This window comes from Ranitomeya imitator, chromosome 6 (assembly GCF_032444005.1).
Source record: "Ranitomeya imitator isolate aRanImi1 chromosome 6, aRanImi1.pri, whole genome shotgun sequence".
Classification (NCBI taxonomy): domain Eukaryota; kingdom Metazoa; phylum Chordata; class Amphibia; order Anura; family Dendrobatidae; genus Ranitomeya; species Ranitomeya imitator.
The window spans coordinates 529,978,931-530,004,646 of record NC_091287.1 but is presented as its reverse complement, the minus strand read 5'-3'; the positions used below and the strand labels follow the sequence as shown (position 1 = coordinate 530,004,646).

General features: G+C 47.1%; 1 protein-coding gene across 1 annotated transcript in view; it reads left to right on the top strand.

The window, feature by feature from the left end:
* Positions 1–3,582: 3,582 nt before the first annotated feature.
* The window catches only part of TMEM65 (transmembrane protein 65), a 60,796-nt gene continuing 38,662 nt past the window's right edge, over positions 3,583–25,716 (top strand). Inside the window, exons 1-2 of the mRNA XM_069731868.1 lie at positions 3,583–4,522; positions 4,677–5,031. Of these exons, the coding sequence (XP_069587969.1) occupies positions 4,755–5,031 (277 nt within the window). The 5' untranslated portion in view covers positions 3,583–4,522; positions 4,677–4,754. The remainder of the gene's footprint in view (positions 4,523–4,676; positions 5,032–25,716) is intronic.

Sequence of the window (25,716 nt, the reverse complement as noted above, 5' to 3'; positions counted from 1 at the left end):
CGGACGTACTATCCCGTCCGAGGTCAGAAAGGGGTTAAAATAAAGATCCCTGTCCCTACCCCCCTCCCACCCCTTGTGCGCCCGCCCGCTGTTACTAAAATACTCACCCGGCTCCCTCGCCGCAGCTTCTCCTGTATGAGCGGTCACATGGTGCCGTCCATTACAGTCATGAATATGCGGCTCCACCCCTATGGGAGGTGGAGCCGCATATTCATGACTGTAATCGGCGGCACCACATGACCGCTCATACAGGAGAAGCTGGCGCTGAGAGGACGCTGCGAGGGAGTCGGGTGAGTATTTAAATAACAGCGGGCGGGCGCACACAAAAAAAAAAAGGATTTTTCATATCTTCTATCCAGCAAACGCTGCTGGAGAGAAGATATGAATGGTGGCTTCAGCACCACGTGGGGGGACAGCGCTTACTGTAGCGCTGTCTCCTGCACGGCACACAGACTGCACACGGACAGCGTCCATGTGCGGTACGTGTTTTACACGGACCCATTGACTTTAATGGGTCCGTGTAATCCGTGTGCTCCCACGAACACTGACATGTCTCCGTGTTTTGCACACGGACACACGGCCCGTGAAAACACGCTGACATGTGCAGAGACACATTGATTTCAATGTGTCTACGTGAGTCAGTGTCTCCGGTACGTGAGGAAACTGTCACCACACGTACCGGAGCCACTGACGTGTGAAACCGGCCCAAGCCGCATGCAGCCCTTACCTTATACTATTTATACTATTGAATTGTAGTATTCGCGAAATCTTGTTATTAAAGGCCATATTGTTTTCCCAATATAAAAATAATTGCAAGGACAAAAAAATCACGTGGACTAAGAATTTGCTTTTGCATGATATGAAATCGTGATGAATTTTATGATTTACACTTCCAATTCTCAGTGGATTGTCTAATCTATGTAGATGGCAAAACCTGCAGTTTTTACATTTAAAATTTCCTTTAGGTAGGTCTTTTGTTAGCCAATTGTTTTGTGTTGGTAATAATCTATTGTGCGCCAATAAATCTCCCAAGTTTTTGGTACGTTTATACGCAAATTGTGGGCTTACAGTTGTTAATTTTATTAATTCCCTGTCACTTTGGACTCCAATTGTCAAAATAATCTATGCGGCAGTAAGAAAAAACTGGCACATACTACAAAGTGACAGGGAATTGATAAAATGAACAACTCTAAGCCCACAATTTGCGTATAAACTATTATTATAGTTAGCCATTTATTCCATGGCGTTTTACATGTAAAAAGAGGTATACATAACAAAAACAAATAATCTTGAAAAAAACGAGTCACCAACTGGTACAGGAGGACCCTGCCCCGACCTTCCAAAGAGGATCTTCCAAAATGCAATAAAAGCCATTGAAATATTGCATGTACCAAGCGTCAGACCGGAGCACCTTGGGCCCACCAGAGAAAATCATTCTTGGGGTACACTATGTAGCTACATAGAAATAACTTCAAGACCATCAATTGTGTCGTAAAACACGCTAATATCAGGGTATAATATAAGGTAGTACAGGTCTTAATTATGAAGCAGGGGTTGGGGTAGCCCCCTCATAGAATATAAAGTAGCCTCCTCATGGAATATAATGAAGCCCCCTCATAGAATATAATGCAGCCCCCTCATAGGGTATAATGCTGCCCCCCTCGTAGGGTATAATGCTGCCTCTTCATAGGGTATAATTCAGCCCCCTTATACAGTAAAATACAGCTCCCCTCATAGGGTATAATGCAGCCCCCTCCATCCCCATCATTGTCCTCATCACCACCTCCATCATTGCCTTCTCCCCCACCACCCCATCATTGCCCATTCCACCACCTCCATCATGGACTCCTTCCCCACCATCATTGTCCTTTCCACCACAACCATCATTGCCTTCTCCCCCACCACCCCATCATTGCCTTCTTCCCCACCACCCCCATCATTGCCCTTTCCACCACCTCTATCATTGCTTTCTCCCCCACCACTCCCATCATTGCCCTCTCCATCTCCTCCATCATTGCCTTCTCCCCCACCACCCCATCATTGCCCATTCCAACACCTCCATCATTGCCTCCCCCCACCACCATCATTGTCCTTTTCATCACCACCATCATAGCCTTCTCCTCCACCACCCCCATCGTCCTTTCCACCACCATCAACATTGCCTTCTGCCCACCACTGTTCTCTCCATCACCCACATCATTGCCCTCTCCAATACACACACACACAACAGCACCACTCACCTCTCCGCACCTTCCCCACGGCCACACCACATCCCGGCAGCATCTTTGTCGCCGGCAGCTTTCTCTCTGAAACAGCCACGTGCTGAATGATGATGTCATCCAGCCGCGCTGTGTCAGACATGAAGCGCAGGGCAGGAAGGCATCGGATCCCTGCAGCTCTGCTCCACTGCCACTCTCTCCTGTAGGCAGCGGAGCTGCAGGGATCGCTCCCTGCCCGCCGATTGCCCTCAGTGTTAGCCGCCCTGCAGGGGCCCGCTATGGGGGGCCCGATGCAGCCGCTCTGGCTTTACATGTGGGCAGTGTTAGCCTCAGACTGCAGCTAACACTACCCGCTATTAAAGTGAAATAAATATTTCACCCCTCTCCACGCCCATGGGGAAGCGTGAATATTCATTTCTCTTTAGCAGGGGGTCACGGGCCCCTTAACAGCTGGGTGTGCCGCTATTAGCGACACGCCACTGGCTGCGGGCCCCTGGAGCTGCGGGGGCCCTAGGCAGCTGCCGGCCCTGTATGCCAGCAGGTGTAAACGCATGGGCCCACCGGAGAATCCTCCGCTTCCCCAGTGGGCCAATCCGACCCTGTATGTGCCCCAAAATGGCATCAATAATAACTACGGCTCAGCGCACAAAATTCGACAGGTCCATCGGCAGAAAAATATCAACAAATTATTCTTAATATTTTACGAAGGTCTGAAATTTTTGTCACCACTAAACTAATTTTTTAAAATAAACCCTCGTGGCATCGCTGTAATCGGACTGACCCGAAGAATCCTATTTTCATGTAATTATTACCGCACAATGAACGCCGGCGAACACTAAACCCCAATAAACAATTGAGCTTCCCCTTCCCCCCCCCATTTTACCGCATTTCCCATTTTTCAATGCATTATAGGGTAAAGTGAACAGCGGCGTTCACAAATACAATTCCCAAAAAACAAACAAAACAAGCCCTCGTATTAGTGAGCGGACGGAAAAATAAAAATGTGAAAAAAAAGTTTTGGCTCTTGGACAAAAAAAAAATTAAATGTAAAAACAAGAATTTTTTTTTTTTTTTTGGGGGGGAGGGGGGAGGAATGTCATGAAACGGTTAACCCTATGCACCTCTCAAGTTGATTTAGTGTATTTTTCCACCCCAGATATTGCATACTATAAGTTTTAGCACTCTAATTAGTGACCATCTCCTTCCTGCTCGTGATTACGACCCTCTCCGGTACACACTGACCCTCAAATGCCCCTCTAAACAGCACAACGCGCACTGCGCATGCGTCAATCATCGCGGACGCGCCCGGCGTGTCCGCGTCATCCTGGCAGATCGCCCGGAGCACGCATGCGCTCAGTTTGACATTACTGCTGGGGCACACAGAGAGGTGCGGACTGCTCCACGCCTCTCTCCCGGGGACGGCGCTCTGCCCGCTGCTCCTGACCCTGCTGCTGCCGCTCCTGATCCTCCGAGGTGACCAGGACGTGCCGGCTGCACGGTGCCCGGGGCAGGGTGAGTGTCTGCCGTACGGAGCCCGTGCCCCCGTGTGCACAGCGCTATTTATAGGCGGGTGTATTAATCCCGCACTGTATCTCCCGATTATCAGCCATTAACCTCTGAAATGCCGGAACATTACCCCTAGAGCCCGATGAGCGGTCGTTATTCCCCGACCTATGCTCATTCACGAGTGCTGACCGGACCGGCCGGGGTCATTCACTCTTGGATTCTTGCCTATCTTGGCCCAGGCAGTCGTCTGAAGATTGATCTATGCAAACCGACCTACCGGTGAGGGTCGTATATATCGGTGACGCCTGCCTATCTCGGTCCAGGCAGACACCTGATCATTGCTATCGGCGGACGGAGCCACCGAGGTTCATACCTTCTGGGAAGCTTGCTTATCTTGGCCCAAGCAGTCACCTACTCTTCGATCTATGCTGACCAACACACCAAGGTTTATTCCTACCCGTGAAACTTGCGACATCAAGGCTCATACGTACCTGCTGGAAAACTTGCCTATCTTGGCCCAGCCAATCACCTGCACATTGATATATAGTGACGGACACACACAGGTTCATTCCTACAAGGAATCTTGCCTATCTTGATCCAGCCGCCAATCACATGAACGTTGATATATGCTGACGGACACACAGGTTCACTCCTACGAGGAAGCTTGCCTGTCTTGGCCCAGGCAATCATCTAAACATTGATATATGCTGACAGCCCGAGGTTTATTGTTATCGGTGAAGCTTGCCTATCTTGGCCCAGGCAATCATCTAAACATTGATATATGCTGACAGCCCGAGGTTTATTGTTATTGGTGAAGCTTGCCTATCTTGGCCCAGGCAATCATCTAAACATTGATATATGCTGACAGCCCGAGGTTTATTGTTATTGGTGAAGCTTGCCTATCTTGGCCCAGGCAATCATCTAAACATTGATATATGCTGACAGCCCGAGGTTTATTCTTATCGGTGAAGCTTGCCTATCTTGGCCCAGGCAGTCACCTGTGTATTGACTATTAGCACTACAAGGACAATGTCCATGCTTGCGCTGTGGAGCCGGACTGTTCTGCGTCCCGCTATCTCTCCCAAGCCATGGAGCTGTCTGGGGACGAGCGTCAGGAAACATCCCGGGAGCTGCCCCGTCTCGCTCCGAAGCTGCCGGCTGTTGGGCACGCACCCGAGGAAGGAGCCTATGGAGTCCCTGAACACGGCACAAGGAGCCCGAGACTTCATCTACAGCCTGCACTCCACCGAGCGGACCTGCCTGCTGAGGGAGCTGCACAGATTCGAGTCCATAGCTATTGCACAAGGTAAGACGCAACAGATGGCGGTCGCGTATGTGGCGCCAACCTATGCCGTAGCGCTGCATTAGTCTGTTATCTATACATTGGGGCTTTCCATCTACTTACACATGTGGGATAATGATATAGGGAAGCAGTCCTATGTCAGAGTGGGAGGAAGCAGTCCTATGTCAGAGTGGGAGGAAGCAGTCCTATGTCAGAGTGGGAGGAAGCAGTCCTATGTCAGAGTGGGAGGAAGCAGTCCTATGTCAGAGTGGGAGGAAGCAGTCCTATGTCAGTGTGGGAGGAAACTAGGGAACCTCAGGGAGTGTAAACCAGCCCTGGTGGCATCTGTAGAGGAGGATGGAGCTTTGTATCCCTTTGTATCAGTTTCCTTTCTCCTCGTCTGATATTATTAAGTAGTTCTGTTACCAATCCGACCCCAGTACTGATGCCATGGAGGTTGTCACACAACTTTCCTGGGTCCCAGATGGGAAATGTTCTTCGTTCTGGAGGTGACATTGTGTGTTACTGACCGCAGGAAGCGCGGTGACGGGATCCATGTGGGCCGCGCTATTGATTAAAGCCTCGTGCACACAATAAATATTTGCCGCAGATTTTTTCTGATGTAAAAACGAGATTGTCAGAAAAAAATGCGTAAAATCTGTGGGTTTTTAATCCGATTTTACATGCCCCCCCATTAATTAGATGGTTCAAATCTGCAAGGAAAAAATCATCAGCATGTGCGCGAGGCTTCACAAATCTTTCACTTTGCTGGTGCTGTAAAATCTGCAAAAACGCAGCGTGTGAACAATCCCCAAATCCTACTGTGTCCACTGACCCAACATCAATGGGAACCAGTAACTGCCGGATTACCAAACATTCCGGAGCGTCAGCTGCTCACAATAAAAGTTTATATAAAATATATAATATATATACGGTACGTGGGGTACAAGTCCCCTCTATAATGTGAAGTGCTGCGGAATATGTTGGCGCTATATAAATAAATATTATTATTATTACTTGCGCCCCCACCACATTTAGCTCTGCTGACATGTTTTTCTTACAAGTGATACACACTCGGCTCTGCTACATCTGACAACTTCAAACACACACAATATTCATTTTTTAAAGCCAATGCAAAGAGCTCCGCAAGAGCGGATGGTCAGGAATAGTCACAGGTGTCGCCTATAGACTCGGTCATGTAATGTTGGAGATGGAACCTGCCAAAACGTCTTGTCCAAAGTTTTGACAGTGATCGTCAGCGGCCGGTGATAGCGGACACTGAGAGCGAGGAAAAATCCATCAGTGATCATAATCGTGTGATCTCAGGAGGGATGTTGTGTTTATGGATGCAGCAGAGCTGAGTTTGTCATTTGACCAGGCACCAGATGATGAGGGTTTACCTCTTGACACCTCTTCTATATATTTCAGTCTCCTGGGACGCTCCCTAATGAATAGTTTCCAGGAATCTTTTTTTTTTTTTTTAACTGCATTCTTATGCCAAAAGAGTCGACAGACACATTCAGCTCTGCTACATCTGCACATCCATATAATGGAATGTCAGCTTGTCATTAAACGCTGTACGGACCGCATTGTTTGCCATCCTAATGAGACAATGTAGAAGGTTTCCTCCCGTGTAATACTAGGAGATGTCGCTGTGCATTGTGCCACATGACAAACACCGCTCCATCTATGTAATTTATAGCCAGTCTGTGCTTTATATCCCATATACAGAAGAAATCAATCGATGGCTGCTTGTCAGTTATTGCTTGTTCTCTTTCATATATGATAAAGCTGCAAAGACAAATCGATTAATAGTGATCCGGCCCTTTAAATGATCCATGATTTAAATGGCTCCTGCTGCTTTTGGAGAAGAACCTGTAGAGCAGAGAGATGCCCATTATCTGCCATTAAGTGGCATCGATTGGTACCAAAGCATTGAGGTAGACTATGCAGGAGCAGATGCAGGTAGCCATAAAACAGCCGACGTCTCCGCTGCAAAGGATGATAAAATGGAATGTGATTGTCTGGACATACAGTATTATGGAATTGTCATATATGCAATTGTCTAATACATTGGTTTGCTCTCATGGTGGCTGCCAAACTCCAACTCCCTTCAGTTCAAAACACATTAGAAGCAGATTGAGATCCACGTCCTGTAGAAATCATCCGGCAGTGTGGATTTCTGCATACATCTGCTATGGGAAGAGCAAACATTTCTTGTGGATTTTCTCTGTTAGCTCTCACATCAGCTTTTACCCTGCACTCATTTCCTCTCCACATGCTTTCCTCCTAATCTGGAGCCTGTTCTGCCCTCCCTGAAATTATAAATGCTTTCTCTCATCTCCACATTGTAAATCTGTATACAACCACTGCCTGCCTTGCTATGTAAAACACTTAAAAAAGGGAGGGGTGATCAGAGAGAGCCTCAGATCCAGGAGATCTGACAGATAAGGCATTCATTTCCTCATTTTTGAGAATCTTTGTTGTGCCATACTGGGCTGGAATGGCTTTCTCCATGCTGAGAAGTTTCTAGTAGTCTACAATGCTGAACTGGTCTTGTCTATATCATTATTGCACACATTTTCTGTCCTTTCCTCCTAATCTAGTCTTTTACCCTCCTTGAAACTATACATGCTTTCTCCCCTCTCCACGTAGGAAATGTGTGTAGAAACCCTGCCCATTCCCTGACTGCTATCTGTAACAGAGAAGGGATGTTAGCAGAGAGCATCAGATCTAGGAGATCTGACAGATAAGGCACTCATTTCCTCTCCCTGTGCTTTCCTCCTAGTCTGTTTTACCCTCCCTGAGACTATATATGCTTTCCCTCCTCTCCACACTGGAAATCTTATGTATTCGACCCCTTCCTTCTCCCCTGCTGCTTCCTCTAACAGAGAAGGAAGGGGGAGCAGAGAGAGCCTCAAAACCAAGAGCCCTGACAGATAAAGACTAAACACAAAGTTGCTTAATTTTCCATTTAGAAAGTAAAAACTAATCTATGTGAAGGCATTCAAAGCCTAACCGGTTCCAATGCCTGTTTTTTTGTTTTGTTTTGTTTTTTCCCTTCACCTGACAGGTACAGAATTGCAATACGTCTCACGTCGTACAACCCCTTTAAGAAAAGCATAAAAGTACAAAAACAAATCATATTGTGTGATGTGATTGAGTGCTATTAAGTTTTGCTCTTCCCCCATGTTTTACCCCATTAATCTCGGCATTCTGTTTCATTTGGACGTTGCGGTAAAATACTGCCAGATGTGATGTTCTCCTCTAGTGAACTGGTGACTAGAGGAGAACTACAAGTCCCAGCATGTGCTGCAGGAGAATCAGGCTGGTTGTCTGAGGCGTCATTGTGCTCCATCTGTTTTCCGGCCAGAAATAACTCGCTCTTTGTATCCGCTGCCGTTTCTTCTCAGTTTTCAGTCGGCTCCATACGTTCTATGGAAAATGTGAGGCGTCGTCCTGGGCCTGGCAGTCAGGGAGTCGCCTCATGTGCTCCTCCATGAATGAGGCGAGTCCCCGGTATCACAGCAGTGATTCATGTGTGCTGGAAACGTGTCAGGCGGCCTCCCCCCGGCCACGGGACCCAGTCTGATTTCTTAAAACCGCGCTAAACCTACAGTAGTCATCCACCGAGCGGCGGCCATCAGTCATGGCTGGGTTTCGGAACGTGTCTGCTTCTCTAGATGACTGAAATCAGTGCTCCTGGTGGGCCGGGGGGTTCCTGTCATATTATTTAAGTGTCTCCTATACTAAAACCAGTGGAAAGAACATAAATAGTCGCCATGGCAACAAGGCAGAACTTTCCTCTGTTAACCTGTATGGGAAAAGATTTAAAAATGCGTTCTGTTGCTAGGGGTGACGATTAAGTTTTTTTGACCTATTTAGTCTTCAATCCTTCTCAGAGACTCCCTGGCCCCCCCTATTATCAATAATGGCGTAATTTGCGCCAAATCTTTAGTGTCCTCTTTTCTCTTACTAGAGTTACAAAGGGCTTAATTCATAAAAAAGGGGCGTGCTATATAATCAATTAGGTTGCTGTTCTGAGTTGTTCGCTCCTCCTTGCGCCGTACCTTTGATGCTGGGAGTAACCTTTCTGGGGTACAAAGAGCGCGGTCACTTTTAATTTGGTGGCCAGACCCCGACATGGCTCTTCCCCCAGCACTGGAGCCGATTCAGGCTGGGGTGAAAAAGCCAAAAATTTTGAAATATTTGCCCAACTCCCTGTTAATCTAAAACATTTTGACTTTTCAAAACTTTTAATTCCAGTTTTTGGGAGTAAAAGCTTTGAGGAATCGGCACTTGTATCTCTTTTTATTACCATAACGTAAAGAGACTGATGGACTGCAGCGGTCACGCGACATTGCTTATCTCACGAGACCAGTGGGAAGGATCCAGAGCTGAAAGTGGAGGAGCAAGGCCAGTTGCCATGTGGGAGGAGTTTACTGGAGTGGGCGGGGTTTATTAATACTATAGCCTCTATAGAGTTATTATTATACATTTTTATAGCGCCATTTATTCCATGGCGCTCTACATGAGTAATTTTACAAAAACTTGACAACACATAATTTTGGGTCTCACAAGTAGATAGTGGCCAATACTATGGCCACTGGGTCTCCCTGGGTCCTGTTGATGGATGCACATTTTCTGCCATGGGGGAAGGATCTAAATGCAAATTTGGTCTCAAGTGTCCGCTGGGCGTTAGCAGACCTCTAAATGTCCTGTAGAATTAGTCAGGGCCTCTCTGCTGATCGATGTAGATGACGCTCCAACTCTTACGTTATATAGCTGCAGCGGGGTCCGGCGCAGGCGCAGCCTATGTTCTGTTCTGTGGGCTGAGAACACGTCTCCTCTGCACATGCTCTGTATCCGCACACACCAGGCACAGCAAACTGCACATGCTCCAGTTTCTGGGGAGCGCGCTATGGTGTTTAATTTGTTTGCAGTACCTCCCCTTTAAATAAGCCCCAATTTATTTATTTATTTATTTTTTTTTTTTTTAAATATTACAGATGGACTCTCTGATACTTTAGGCAAGAAGTTTTCTGCAACTCATGTAAAAACGAGTTGCTGGTTTGTTTTTTTAGCATTTTTACATCAACTTTTTGAAAAGTAGGAGGAGCCTAGCGCAATGGGGGCGTGGCTGTCAAATTCATCATTTGTTTACAGCAAAAAAAAATGGCTGAAGATTATTCCAGGCTGTGATGGGAGTAACGTTCTTGATGGATTGATGGATTTATTGTTTGCTGCTCCAGAGGACTGATCATCAGTGGCAGACTTGGTGAATCGGGCCCAGAGTGCTTCATATTAATATTTGTGCATTATTATTATTATTCATTTTTATAGCGCCATTTATTCCATGGCGCTTTACATGTGAACGGGGCAAATATAGACAAGTACAATAAACATGAGTAAAACAAGGCACACACAAATACAGGAGGAGAGAGGACCCTGCCCGCGAGGGCTCACAGTCTGCAGGGGATGGATGAGGATACACTAGGCGAGGGTAGAGCTGGTCATGTGGCTGTTCAGTAAAATGGGGATCACTGCAGGTTGTAGGCTTGTCGGAAGAGGTGGGTCTTAAGGTTCCTTTTGAAGGTTTCCGTGGTAGGTGAGAGCCTGATGTGTTGGGGTAGAGAGTTCCAGAGTATGGGGGAAGCACGGGAGAAGTCTTGGATGCGGTTGTGGGAGGAAGAGATGAGAGGGGAGTAGAGAAGGAGATCATGAGATGATCGAAGGTTGCGTGTAGATAGGTAACGGGAGACCATGTCACAGATGTATCAAGGAGTCAGATTGTGAACGGCTTTGTATGTCGTCATTAGTGTTTTGAACTGTAGCCTCTGGGCAATAGGAAGCCAGTGAAGGGCCTGGCAGAGAGGAGAGGCTGGGGAGTAACGGGGAGACAGGTGGATTAGTCGGGCAGCAGAGTTTAGGATGGATTGGAGTGGTGCCAGAGTGCTAGAGGGGAGGCCAGAGAGTAGGAGGTTGCAGTAGTTGAGGCGGGAGATGATGAGGTCATTTACTAGTGTTTTTGTGGTTTCGTGGTCAAGGAATGCACGGATTCGGGAAATGTTTTTGAGTTGGAATCGGCAAGAGGAGGCAAGGGCTTGGATATGTGGCTTGAAAGAGAAGGTAGAGTCAAGGATCACCCCGAGGCACCGAGCGTGCGGGACCGGGGAAAGTGAGCAGCCATTGACATTGATGGATAGGTTGGGTGGAGGGATAGAGTGAGATGGGGGAAAGATGATGAATTCTGTTTTGTCCATGTTCAGTTTTAGAAAACGAGCAGAAAAGGATGTAATAGCAGACAGACAGTGTGGGATTTTGGTCAGTAAGGGAGGTCGGGTCCAGATAGGTAGATCTGTGTGTCATCAGCGTAGAGATGATATTGTAAACCGTGGGATTCTATGAGCTGTCCCAGGCCGAAGGTGTAGATGGAGAAGAGATGGGGTCCTAGAACTGAGCCTTGGGGAACACCGACAGACAGGGGGCGAGATGAGGAGGTGGTGTGGGAGAGGGAGACACTGAATGTCCGGTCTGTTAGATATGATGAGATCCAGGATAGGGCCAAGTCTGTGATGCCAAGAGATGAGAGAATCTGTAACAGGAGGGAGTGGTCCACAGTGTCGAAGGCAGAAGACAGGTCCAGGAGGAGGAGGACAGAGTAGTGTCGCTTGCTCTTGGCGGTTAGTAGGTCATTGGTCACTTTAGTTAGGCACTTTCAGTTGAGTGATGTGTTTGGAAGCCAGATTGTAACCGGTCAAAGAGGGAGCAGGAGGAGAGGTGGGAGGACAGTTCAAGATGGACATGCTGTTCCAGTAGTTTTAAGGCATAAGGGAGAAGGGATATCGGGCGATAGCTGAACACAGAGGATGGGTCGAGGGAGGGTTTTTTGAGGATAGGTGTGATTGATGTGTGTTTGAAGGATGAGGGGAAGACACCGTTTGTAAGTGAGAGGTTGAAGAGGTGTGTTAGGGTTGGGATGAAGACTTTTGCGAGGTTAGGGATGAGGTGGGACGGGAGCGGGTCAAGGGTGCAAGTGGTGAGATGTGATCTTGATAGAAAGATGGAGAGCTGATTGTCTGTCATGGTGGAGAAGCTGGCTTTGGAACAGGGCTGAGAAGTCAAGAGGAGGGGCATTGGGGGCTGCGGGCCAAAGCTTTGTCTGATGTTATCCATCTTCTGCTTAAAGAAAGAGGCCAATTCTTCAGGTGAAATGAGAGGAGAGGGAGGAGATGCTGGGGGACGGAGTAGAGAATTGAAAGTGTTGAAAAGCTGTTTAGGGCTGTGAATCAGGGAGGATATGAGAGATGAGAAGTAAATTTGTTTTGCGGCAGTGAGCGCGGACTTGAAGCTGGCAAGGGACTGCTTGTATGCAGTGAAGTGCTCAGCAGAACGAAATCTCTTCCATCGCCGTTCAGCGATCCTGGAAGCCCGTCTCAGTTCTTTGGCCAGGCTGGTTAGCCAGGGCTCCCTGTTGATTCTACAAGTTTTGCTATGCATGAGTGGGGCGGCCGAATCGAGTGTTGCTGCTATTGTGGTGTTATAAAAAGAGGCAGCAGCATCTGTGTCATGGAAGGAAGCTATGTCTGTAAGAGGGAGAAGGGACTCAGAGTGATTGTAAATTGAGGTGTTCGAGATTTCTGCGAGGTTGAGTGAGTTTGTGGAGTGCAGGTTGCGCGCTAGGAGGGGAGAGAGAAGAAAATGTTGGTAGGTTGTGGTCAGACAGGGGGAGGGGTGAGTTAGAGAGATTAGTAAGGGAAATGTATATATACTGTATATATTGTGTGTATACAGACACATGCACACGCATCCACATATACACACACGCATACAGATACATACACATATGAACACGCATACAGACATATACACACACACACACACACACACACACACACACACACACACACACACACACACACACACACATACAGTACAGGCCAAAAGTTTGGACACACATCATTTAAAGATCTTTCTGTATTTTCATGACTTTGAAAATTGTACATTCAAACTGAAGGCATCAAAACTATGAATTAACACATGTGGAATTATATACTTAACAAAAAAGTGTGAAACAACTGAAATTATGTCTTATATTCTAGGTTCTTCAAAGTAGCCACCTTTTGCTTTGATGACTGCTTTGTACACTCTTGGCATTCTCTTGATGAGCTTCAAGCAGTCTAACAGACTGCTAAACTGCTATGGGGGCACTGACTGGAGGGGAGTAGGGAAGGGGAATTCGTGGCCGGACTGTGCCCGTCACTAATTGGTCGCGGCCAATCAGCGACTCAGGATTTTCGTGACAGACAAACAGATGGAAGTGCCCCTTAGACGATTATATAGATTACCATCCCTTTAAGGTTTCACTTCTGACTCTGGACTGCCTTCCTTTGCTCCTCTTTTCATCATAGTCTTGCAGCTCCCTATAATTTGCTGGGGGCGACACGTTGCGCTGTCTAATCTGATGGCTGTGATTGATTTAATTGCAGGAAATTGTTCTGTAAATCGTCCCTTTATGAGGCAGCATTGATTTTGTGCTCATCACATGCTGCTCTGACGCCCGGTGACGACTTACATCTTGGAGCGATCCGCTGTTCTTTGTGACACTGAGCTCTTCGTTTCCCTGTTCTCCTTCTTTTCGGTCTTGTGCACACCGGGCGGTTTCCTTGCGGTTTTTCTGCGGGGTTGGCATATTATAGTGTGTCATCAAAGGCTTAGAGAAAATGCTTAATATCGTCTCCATGACAAATGTGGTGGTGGAGTGGGGGGGTCAAAATGTTATTACTGCTGCTCTCATGTGATCTGCCAATTCTTTACTGGGGGCACCGAGGATTTCAGGAGCGCAGTGTGTTGACTTTGCAGCAGGCAGTGACCCTCCACTGTGTGTGGCAGTGTCAGCAGAGGAATATACATCAGCAGATCACATAGCAAAGACTGAGCTTGGTCTCACAGCAGCACAGAGTATTTTAAGACTAGGCTTCCACTATGAATATTTTGTGTGGTTTTGATGCAGCAGATTTTCTGTAGCATTTCTTCACCAATTACGGTAACTAATTTAGGTTACCGTACTTTCCTTAGATTTTTTTTACATGCTTTTTATTCCATTTTTCATCTGCATTTTTTTTTTTTATGACCTGTTTTAAATAAAGTTTCTTTGTTAGTGCAGATGCTGCGGACGGGTCTTATTTGTTATTTATGGGGAATTGTCATTCTCTTGCGCTGATTTCCCAGTGGATTAATTTACTTGTGACCCCGAGCTGAGATTCCTCTGTGTGGTGAAGCCTCCATCACAGACTTCGCCACCCAGATGTTTGCTTCTTCCTACGCTTCTTAGTAGGCGACTGCAGGGAGATTACACTGAGGATCAATGACCGGATACAGCCGCCCCAGGACCACCGTCAGCTCCATGGCGGTCCGCAGCCTGCAGGTTATAATGGTGCGGTCTCTGATAACGGCTTTATCAGCGTATTGGCCTCACCTATGTAACTACTCTAAAATAGGAAAGGGTCCTTTACAACTCTTTTTGATCCTTTCAATTAGGAAATACTGTATATATCAAACCTTTGTTATGCAAGTAAACCTTCCATGTTGTTTGAATTGTGGACATTATTATTATTATTATTATACATTTTTATAGCGCCATTTATTCCATGGCGCTTTTCATGTGAATACGGGGCAAATATAGACAAATACAATAAACATGAGCAAAAAACAACACACAGGTACATAAGGAGGGAGGACCCTGCCCGCGAGGGCTCACAATCTGCAGGAGATGGGTGAGGATACACTAGGAGAGGGTAGGGCAGGTTGTGCGGTGGTTCAGTAAGTTCAGGATCACTGCAGGCTGTAGGCTTTTCGGAAGAGGTGGGTCTTCAGGTTCTTTTTGAAGGCTTCTATGGTAGGCGCGAGTCTGATGTGTTGGGGTAGAAAGTTCCAGAGTATGGGGGAAGCACGGGAGAAGTCTTAGATGCAGTTGTGGGAAGAAGAGATGAGAGGGGAGTAGAGAAGGAAATCTTGAGAGGATCGGAGGTTGCGTGTAGGTAAGTAGTGGGAGACCATGTCATAGATGTATGGATGAGACAGGTTGTGGATGGCTTTGTATGTCATTGTGAGGGTTTTGAACTGGAACCTCTGGGCGATAGGAAGCCAGTGAAGGGCTTGACATAGGGGAGAGGCTGGGGAATAGCGGGGAGACAGGTTAATTAGTCGGGCAGCAGAGTGTAGGATGGATTGGAGTGGTGCCAGAGTGCTAGAGGGAAGGCCAGAGAGTAGGAGGTTGCAGTAGTCGAGGCGGGAAATAAGGGCATGCACAAGCGTTTTTGAGGTGTCGCGGTCAAGGAAAGCACGGATCAGGGAAATATTTTTGAGTTTGAGACGGCAGGAGGAGGCAAGGGCTTGGATATGTGGCTTGAAAGAGAGGGCAGAGTCGAGGATCACCCCGAGGCATCGGGCGTGTGGGACTGGGGAAAGTGAGCAGCCATTGATATTGATGGATAGGTCTGGTGGAGGGGTAGAGTGAGATGGGGGAAAGGTGATGAATTCTGTTTTGTCCATGTTCAGTTGTAGAAAGCGAGCAGAAAAGAAGGCCGAGATAGTAGACAGACAGTGCGGGATTTTGGTAAGTAAGGAGGTCAGGTCTGGTCCGGATTGGTAGATCTGCGTGTCATCAGCGTAGAGATGGTACTGCATACCGTGGGATTCTATGAGCTGTCCCAGGCCGAAAGTGTAGATGGAGAAGAGTAGGGGTCCTAGAACAGAGCCTTGAGGAACACCGACTGACAAGGGGCGAAGTGAGGTGGTGGTGTGGGGGAGGGAGACACTGAATGTTCGGTCTGTCAGATATGACGAGATCCAGGAAAGGGCCAAGTCTGTGATGCCAAGAGATGAGAGGATTTGTAGCAGAAGGGAGTGGTCCACAGTGTCGAAGGCAGAAGACAGGTCCAGGAGAAGGAGGACAGAGTAGTGTCGCTTACTCCTGGCAGTTAGTAGGTCATTGGTGACTTTAGTTAGGGCATTTTCAGTTGAGTGGGAACGGAAACCAGATTGTAAGCGGTCGAAGAGGGAGCAGGAGGAGAGGTGGGTGACAGTTCAAGATGGACATGTTGCTCCAGCAATTTGGAGGCATAAGGGAGAAGAGATATCAGGCGATAGCTGGACACAGAGGATGGGTCGAGGGAGGGCTTTTTGAGGATGGGTGTGATCTTGGCATGCTTGAAGGATGAGGGAAAGACACCTGTTGTGAGTGAGAGGTTGAAGAGGTGTGTTAGGGTTGGGATGAAGACTGTGGAAAGGTTAGGGATGAGGTGGGACGGGAGCAGGTCGAGCGTGCAGGTGGTGAGGTGTGATCTTGACAGGAGGGTGGAGAAGCTGATTTTGGAGGAGCAGGGTTGAGCAGCTAAGAAGGGCAATGGGCGCTGTGGGCCAAAACTTTCTCTGACCATATCGATCTTCTGTTTAAAGAAAGAGGCAAAGTCTTCAGCAGAAATGAGGGGGGAGGGAGGAGGTGCTGGGGGACGGAGTAGAGAATTGAAAGTGTTCAAAAGCTGTTTAGGGTTGTGAGACAGGGAGGATATGAGAGATGAGAACTAAGTTTGTTTTGCGGCAGTGAGACATGAATAACTACCGTAATACTGCCCCTATGTACAAGAATATAACTACTATAACACTGCCCCTATGTACAAGAATATAACTACTACAATACTGCCTCTATGTACAAGAATATAACTACTATAATACTGCCTCTATGTACAAGAATATAAGTACTATAATACTGCTCCTATGTACAAGAATATAACTACTATAATACTGCTCCTATGTACAAGAATATAACTACTATAATACTGCTCCTATGTACAAGAATATAACTACTATAATACTGCCCCTTTGTACAGGAATATAACTACTATAATACTGCCCCTATGTACAAGAATATAACTACTATAATACTGCCCCCTATGTACAAGAATATAACTACTATAATACTGCTCCTATGTACAAGAATATAACTACTATAATACTGCCACTATGTACAAGAATATAACTACTATAATACTGCCACTATGTACAAGAATATAACTACTATAATACTGCCACTATGTACAAGAATATAACTACTATAATACTGCCACTATGTACAAGAATATAACTACTATAATACTGCCACTATGTACAAGAATATAACTACTATAATACTGCCACTATGTACAAGAATATAACTACTATAATACTGCCACTATGTACAAGAATATAACTACTATAATACTGCCCCTATGTACAAGAATATAACTACTATAATACTGCTCCTATGTACAAGAATATAACTACTATAATACTGCTCCTATGTACAAGAATATAACTACTATAATACTGCCCATATGTACAAGAATATAACTGCTATAATACTGCCCCTATGCTGTACATTTGTTAGGAATCTGTAGTCCTGATATTGGTTCCATCATAGATCTCCTCAGCTGTCTGGACCGATGACAGCTGATGTTTGTCTCTTGGGGAGCGATTGGTTAATTGCCCGTGATGAAATGTAGAGGTTTATTTCTTCTCTGGGTGATTGATGCCGTCTGATTTTATTCTGTGTTTTCGTGATCTGATGACTTTCTTAGTAGCCGTCCTGTAACCCTTTCTCTCCTTACTTCTCCCCTCCCCCGTGATCTTGTCTGCACCTTCTCCTGAGGCCGACAGACATTTTATAGAGACTAAAAGTACCTTCACACTGAACAACTTCACAACGATATCGCTAGCGATCCGTGACGTTGCAGCGTCCTGGCTAGCGATATCGATGTGTTTGACAGGCAGCAGCGATCTGGATCCTGCTGTGACATCGTTGGTCGGAGCAGAAAGTCCAGAACTTTATTTCGTTGCTGGATCTCCCGCAGACATCGCTGAATCGGCGTGTGTGACGCCGATTCAGCGATGTCTTCACTGGTAACCAGGGTAAACATCGGGTTACTAAGCGCAGGGCCGCGCTTAGTAACCCGATATTTACCCTGGTTACCAGTGTAAATGTAAAAACAAACACTACATACTTAGATTCCGGTGTCTGTCGCGTCCCCCGGCGTTCTGCTTCCCTGCACTGACGGTGAGCGCCGGCCAGCCGTAAAGCAGAGTGGTGACGTCACCGCTCTGCTTTACGGCCGGCGCCAGAATGTGAGTATGTAGTGTTTGTTTTTTTTTACATTTACACTGGTAACCAGGGTAAATATCGGGTTACTAAGCGCGGCCCTGCGCTTAGTAACCCGATGTTTACCCTGGTTACCGGGGACTTCGGCATCGTTGGTCGCTGTAGAGCTGTCTGTGTGACAGCTCTCCAGCGACCACACAACGACGAAACAGCGACGCTGCAGCGATCGGCATCGTTGTCTATATCGCTGCAGCGTCGCTAAATGTGACGGTACCTTAATGTTCCCATTTCCGTGGCTGCCGCCCCCTTTAGCTGTTATAGAAGGGGCAGCTCTAATTTTTGAAAAGGGTTAAAACCGTGTTTCAAATTTGCAGCATAAATTGGCTGGGTGTGAACATGCTCCACATATTTCATTTTTGAGTTTTGGAAAACTACCGTATATTTTTACATTTACTGTAGGAACAATCTGACTTCTAATTTCCATTTAACAGTATTTGCATTTTTACTATTTGCAATGGTGACATTCACTGCACTGTACCTGTAATAGTCAGATCTTATCTTATGGAAACAACGGGCAGGAGATCGTAATGAAAGTGCTAATCCTCTGAGCTGATTAATCATTGACTGTTTATAATGATCAGATGTCTGGTATAGTGAGGACACCTGGCAGTAAGTGACTTTCCCTGCAGCGCTCCCACAGGAGAAATGAGGAATTACACCTCATACATCCAATTCATATTTATGGGATTGTCTGTGTAATCCAGGCCATGTCTGATACAGAGTCCTGAATCCTCTGCATAGGCAGAGTAAAATATAAAATTGTAGTCGCTTACAGCCACCACTAGAGGGAGCTTTCTGTAGACTCTTACACATTTTGTTTTGCAGCCCACTCTTGTCTTTGGACAGTGTCTGGTGGTCAATTTTCTTAGTCTTTCAGGGCAAACTTACATGAAGTAAGCACTGCTCTAATATGGGCAGCTTACCCTGAGAAAAAGCATAGCAGTAGTTCCAAAATAATCCCCCTCCTCCAGAAAAAAAAAGACCCTCCGTACAGATCTTTCAGTGGAAAAAAAAGTTATGATGGAGCGACCCCTATGCCCACCATATATATAAAAATTATATATAAAAAAAATTTAGTGTATCTTTTTCAACAGCACATTATATAGTAAAAAAAAGAAAAGAAAAGAAAATTACTATGGACTGGAAAGAGTTAACGTAACCCATGATCTGCTGCTCTATAGAAATCACGCGTTGGCAGATACAATGGGGGGCTCACACAGTAATGGTAGGTTTGCTCTTCTTGGTAAGAACTATGTCTTCTTCCTACACCTTTCGGATTCTATCCAACTCTCTTCTTTCTGGTTGTGAAGGAGACAAAGCTTCTCAGTTCTGAGGATTTTAAAGATAATTGTTACATGTCGGCCTCCCAGGATTCAGGAAAAGGGAGAATAAACAGTCAGTGATTCTTGTATCTGGAGGATTTTTTATTGCGGCACTTCTCTACTTTCCACAATTCCTCCTTGATCAGAGAGTGTCCTCCTCCTGCTGGATCGCTGCGATATGTGAGACGTCTGGCAGTAAGTCAGTTTCCCTGCAGCACTCCCACAGGGGAAATGAGGAATTACACCTCGTCCATCCATGTCTGTGTAATCCAGGACCAGACAGGTCTCCGGACACTCTTTATAAGTATTCACCACTCTAGAAGACCCCCACTACCCTTATCCTCCTATTAACTTGGGGTGTCTGGATAGCTTTTCTTCCGCTCACCCACTATGACTCGGCTCCATAATAGAAAATGCAAAATGGTGACCAAGAGAATTGTTTATGCAGAGTAATATGTGCCTGGTGGGGGCAGTAGTGAGCACGTGACAATTATAGGCTTATAATCATCCAAATGTTCCCATGGGTGTAATGTGAATCCTTAATCTGCACCATTACCATTCCCAGTTTCCGGAGGAGCCGACCTCCCTGCCCCGGACTGTTCTATATATTCCTGTAACCTTCCCGGAATGCGGCCGGTGGAGTGTTATCCATAATATCACTACGTATCGTGGAACCACAGGGGCTGGAGACCCTTATTAAAGGGGAACTTTATTACTGTCATTTTAATCAGATGGGAATCTTTGAATTGTGAGGCGCACATGGTCATGTATGCATCAGGAGATCTGGATGTGTAACCCACCTTTGTGGATACTGCTAAATGTACAAACATTGCTGGCCAGTATATATTCGGATGTGGTATCTTCTGGAAAGGATGGGCTTGTGTTCATTCGATAGCTGGACAGTATTGTACCTTCTGAGGTCCTGGCTGAGCATAATATAATGCCCTATTACAGCGCCCAAAAAATGCGGTCCTGGGGCTCCCGGATAGATGCGGTCTCTGGGGCTCCCGGATAGATGCGGTCTCTGGGGCTCCCGGATAGATGCGGTCTCTGGGGTTCCCGGATAGATGCGGTCTCTGGGGCTCCCGGATAGATGCGGTCTCTGGGGCTCCCGGATAGATGCCGTCTCTGGGGCTCCCGGATAGATGCCGTCTCTGGGGCTCCCGGATAGATGCCGTCTCTGGGGCTCCCGGATAGATGCCGTCTCTGGGGCTCCCGGATAGATGCCGTCTCTGGGGCTCCCGGATAGATGCGGTCTCTGGGGCTCCCGGATAGATGCCGTCTCTGGGGCTCCCGGATAGATGCCGTCTCTGGGGCTCCCGGATAGATGCCGTCTCTGGGGCTCCCGGATAGATGCCGTCTCTGGGGCTCCCGGATAGATGCCGTCTCTGGGGCTCCCGGATAGATGCCGTCTCTGGGGCTCCCGGATAGATGCCGTCTCTGGGGCTCCCGGATAGATGCCGTCTCTGGGGCTCCCGGATAGATGCCGTCTCTGGGGCTCCCGGATAGATGCCGTCTCTGGGGCTCCCGGATAGATGCCGTCTCTGGGGCTCCCGGATAGATGCCGTCTCTGGGGCTCCCGGATAGATGCCGTCTCTGGGGCTCCCGGATAGATGCCGTCTCTGGGGCTCCCGGATAGATGCCGTCTCTGGGGCTCCCGGATAGATGCCGTCTCTGGGGCTCCCGGATAGATGCCGTCTCTGGGGCTCCCGGATAGATGCCGTCTCTGGGGCTCCCGGATAGATGCCGTCTCTGGGGCTCCCGGATAGATGCCGTCTCTGGGGCTCCCGGATAGATGCCGTCTCTGGGGCTCCCGGATAGATGCCGTCTCTGGGGCTCCCGGATAGATGCCGTCTCTGGGGCTCCCGGATAGATGCCGTCTCTGGGGCTCCCGGATAGATGCCGTCTCTGGGGCTCCCGGATAGATGCCGTCTCTGGGGCTCCCGGATAGATGCCGTCTCTGGGGCTCCCGGATAGATGCCGTCTCTGGGGCTCCCGGATAGATGCCGTCTCTGGGGCTCCCGGATAGATGCCGTCTCTGGGGCTCCCGGATAGATGCCGTCTCTGGGGCTCCCGGATAGATGCCGTCTCTGGGGCTCCCGGATAGATGCCGTCTCTGGGGCTCCCGGATAGATGCCGTCTCTGGGGCTCCCGGATAGATGCCGTCTCTGGGGCTCCCGGATAGATGCCGTCTCTGGGGCTCCCGGATAGATGCCGTCTCTGGGGCTCCCGGATAGATGCCGTCTCTGGGGCTCCCGGATAGATGCCGTCTCTGGGGCTCCCGGATAGATGCCGTCTCTGGGGCTCCCGGATAGATGCCGTCTCTGGGCAATAATGATGTCTGGAACCGTTGGACAATTGCAGTCTGGGAGCACCCGATTAATTCAATAATAGTCATGGAGGGCCCAATTAATAGAACCAGTAGTAGACCTACACTGCCCAAGTAATAGGACCACATGGGGCCCATTTGAGAGAGTTCACTAATGGCCCAAAGCTGGAAAATAGAAACAATTGTCAAATAGTTTCAACTCCACAAAGGGGGTCTAGCAGACCCTCAGAAGTTTTGGGCACCAGCTATAGGGATGAGGGGGTACCTTTTAGTCCTACCAGGCCTTCAGACATGGCTCGCCCTTCTGTAGTGATGTGTAAATCCTCACACGATCTTCTACTTGTCACCACTAGGGGGAGATCTACCTATATAGGAATACATGACACCGATTGGCCTGAATAAAATCTACATCCAGATCGCCCCCTAGAGGCCGTAATAGCCATGGCGCTCTGCACTGGGAAAAGGAAACCAGTGGAAACGTTACTGGCGAGTTCACTTTAAGAGGTTACTTCTTGTAGCTCCTCATATTCATATTTCATCTCTTGCAAGGTAAATAGTTGTATTCCGGCGTCCTGCGTGACTAGCAGCGCTCCTGATTCACATGATCAGCCTTCCTGATCTGACGTGTGGCGATGAATGTGCTCCGTTATGTGGAATTCCTGCTGGTGCCAGATTAAACACTGCAGAGTCGGTGCGCGGCTCCGGGAGACGTCTCTGCTGTAAAAATCACACGAAAGAAATAAACTCGGGAGTATTTGTATATTAGAATGAGAGAAACAAAAATAGAAGATCCAACAATTTCTATATAATGGTGTTTGGTAGTCGGGGGCCTCTCTGCAGAGGGCGGTGGTAGTGTGGGGTGTGATCATGGAGGCCGATGTTCACACATGGTCGGTCACAGAAATACACAACAGATCCGCTGGTTAGGTACCTTGATAAAGCAGTGTGCGTGCGCTGAGAGCGTGCGCTGAGAGTGTGTGCCCGCGCTGAGTGTGTGCCCGCGCTAAGAGTGTGTGCCCGCGCTGAGTGTTCTATTGTTTTGGGGGGGAGGTATAGGAAAAAAAAGAAAAAAGTTTCTCCATTCAGTCTGCCTATGAAAATCAGACTGCACTGTCATCCCGATGTTTTCCATGGACCTATAGACTTGAATGGCCGAGTGCCATCTAATTATCGGAGGCAGACTGCGCATGCTGTAATTTTTTTTTTAATTTTTTTCTCCCTTGGACTGTTCGGAAAAATCAGACGTGCACGGCCTCATTGAATGAATAACAAGGGATGAGTGCTGTCTGTCAAAATGATGTCTCTAGCCCTCGCCCAAGTTACATGGTGGGGAGAAGCGGCTGCAGGAGATCGTTGATAGGCAGAGTCCTCAGAGGAGGAGACAGGAGCGGATCCGCCATCATCTGCTCTCCGAATCAGCACATTCTGCTATCAGTGCAGGTAAAGGCAGAAAACAGACGGGGAAAAGCCGGGGATTAGAAGATGTTCACTTACGATATATTACAGGAATGGGGGAAAATCCCCTAATGACGTCAATGGCAAAGTTCCATACCTTTCCCTGCAGGACAATATATTAAAAAAAAAAAAAAGTTGCGCACAGCCGAGCTCCTGATTGGATGCAGAACCGAAAGCTGAATTATCATGTCTGTGTTAAATGAAGCCTGGTGATAGCGATGGCAGGAAACATCAGCGCCTCTCCCTGCAGGAAAGTGAATATTGTGAAATCTGCAGATTTACAGTTCGTCTACACCCAAGGGTGCACATATTTATAGACGGGTTACCATCTCCATCTTTTCTGTCCGGCTTCCTAAACTTTATTTTTAATATTTTGTTACATGTCCTTCCTGTTTCTAAGATCTCTGATTGCTGTAAGTGAATAGTAACTCAAATGCTCCAAAGAGACAAATGGGTGTCGGCGTTCCTCTGGTCAATGGGGCGTGTCCCTACAGTCAGCTCTGATTGGACAGGACAAATGATGCAATGTTTAGTTGCACTTGGGTACACTGGGGGTCCCAGCGGCAGGGCCCCCCATGATCAGAGGGTTATCTCTTACTCCATAAATAGAGGATAACTCTATATGGTTGGCCCTTTAAATGTTCTGTAGGCCTTTAACATGAGCCTGTTGTTCATGCCGCTGATATTTGTTGCAGGGGGGATCGGCCCCTTCAGTTTCCTTCTGTGTTTGCTGTGGGACGTCTGGAATGTCTCGCTGGCACTTTCCTGGGTACAAGCTCCATGTTGGATTTTCTAGCATAAACACCGCAGCCGCGCTGACAGTTACCGCCGACGTTTATGCCTCATTTCTCAGATATGTTCATACTCGTAGGGAAAATGTATGCAAAAAGTCATTTTATTCCTTAAAGTATCAATTCCAGGATTTTTATATTGGGTGTATGTTTCTTTAAAAGATTGAATACCAGATCTCAGAACGTAAAGGCGTTCACTAGTTTGTAACCAATGTCTTCTTCATTGTGACTCATGTGGCGGTGAGGAACAAATGCCCGTCTGGTTTATCATGTCAGGAGTGGATATAAAAAAGCAAATGTCACAAATCTCTACCTATGAAATACAACCTGATCCTCCATGTATGTTTAAAGGGAGTTGTACGCAGTTTGGGAGTTAAATTGATGCATAGATCCAGACGCTGAAAACGCCCCTAGGACCTCCGTGTGTGTTCACACTGCGACTTTTTTGCTGAATTTCTGGAGCAGAAACTCTTCAAACTCCTCCTCAAAAACGTGTTAACCTGTGTATTATTTCTGTTCCGTCTCCTGATATTGATCGTCTTCGTACTGACAGGTATAACATTATTTACTCTCACATTTCCTTCTAGCCTCTCGATACCCTAAAACCCCTCCGTACTCGGTGCAGGCGCCTGATGTTCAGGAGGTGGCAGCAGAAGATGACTGTGGTACGGTGGTGTGATTTTTGGTGTGTGGCTTGGTAGCTGAAAGATTGACATTGATTTACGCATGACTTGTGCATCACGGCCGCCACGTGTGGTTTTTCTGGTTTATTAATGCATACTTCTGCTAATTTTTTTTTGCATTGTAGCATCTAAAATAATGAAGACTTTTTTTGCCAAGTTGATACATCGGCTATTGTCAAAAGTTGTTTCATTTTTATGTTAGACTAGCTGAAGAGCCCTGCGTTGCCTGGGCATAGTAAATATCTGTGGTTAGTTATAGCACGTCACGTCTCTTATTTTCCCATCACATCTCTCATTTTCTCCCTCACACCTCTCATTTTCCCCCTCACTCCTCTCATTCCCCTCTAACACTTGTCATTTCGACCTCACATCTGTCATTTTCCGATCACTCCACTATTTTCTCACACCTTTTCATCTCACACCCCTCATTTTCACCTCAGTATATACATGTTTGTCATCTCCCTTATATGTAGTATACCCCTGTATGTCTTCTCTTGTATATAGTATATACCTGTATGTCATCTCCCCTGTAAATAGTATATACCTGCTGTGTGTCATCTCCTCCTGTATATTGTATACACCTGTGTCATCTCCTCCTGTATATAGTATATACCTGTATGTCATCTCCTGTATATAGTATATACCTGCTGTAGGTCATCTCCTCCTGTATATAGTATATACCTGTGTATCATCTGCCCTGCATATAGTATATACCTGTGTATCATCTGCTCCTGTATATAGTATATACCTGTCATCTCCTCCTGTATATAGTATATACCGGTCATCTCCTCCTGTATATAGTATATACCTGTGTAATCTCCTCCTGTATATAGTATATACCTGTCATCTCCTCCTGTATATACCTGTGTCATCTCCTCCTGTATATAGTATATACCTGTCATCTCCTCCTGTATATACCTGTGTCATCTCCTCC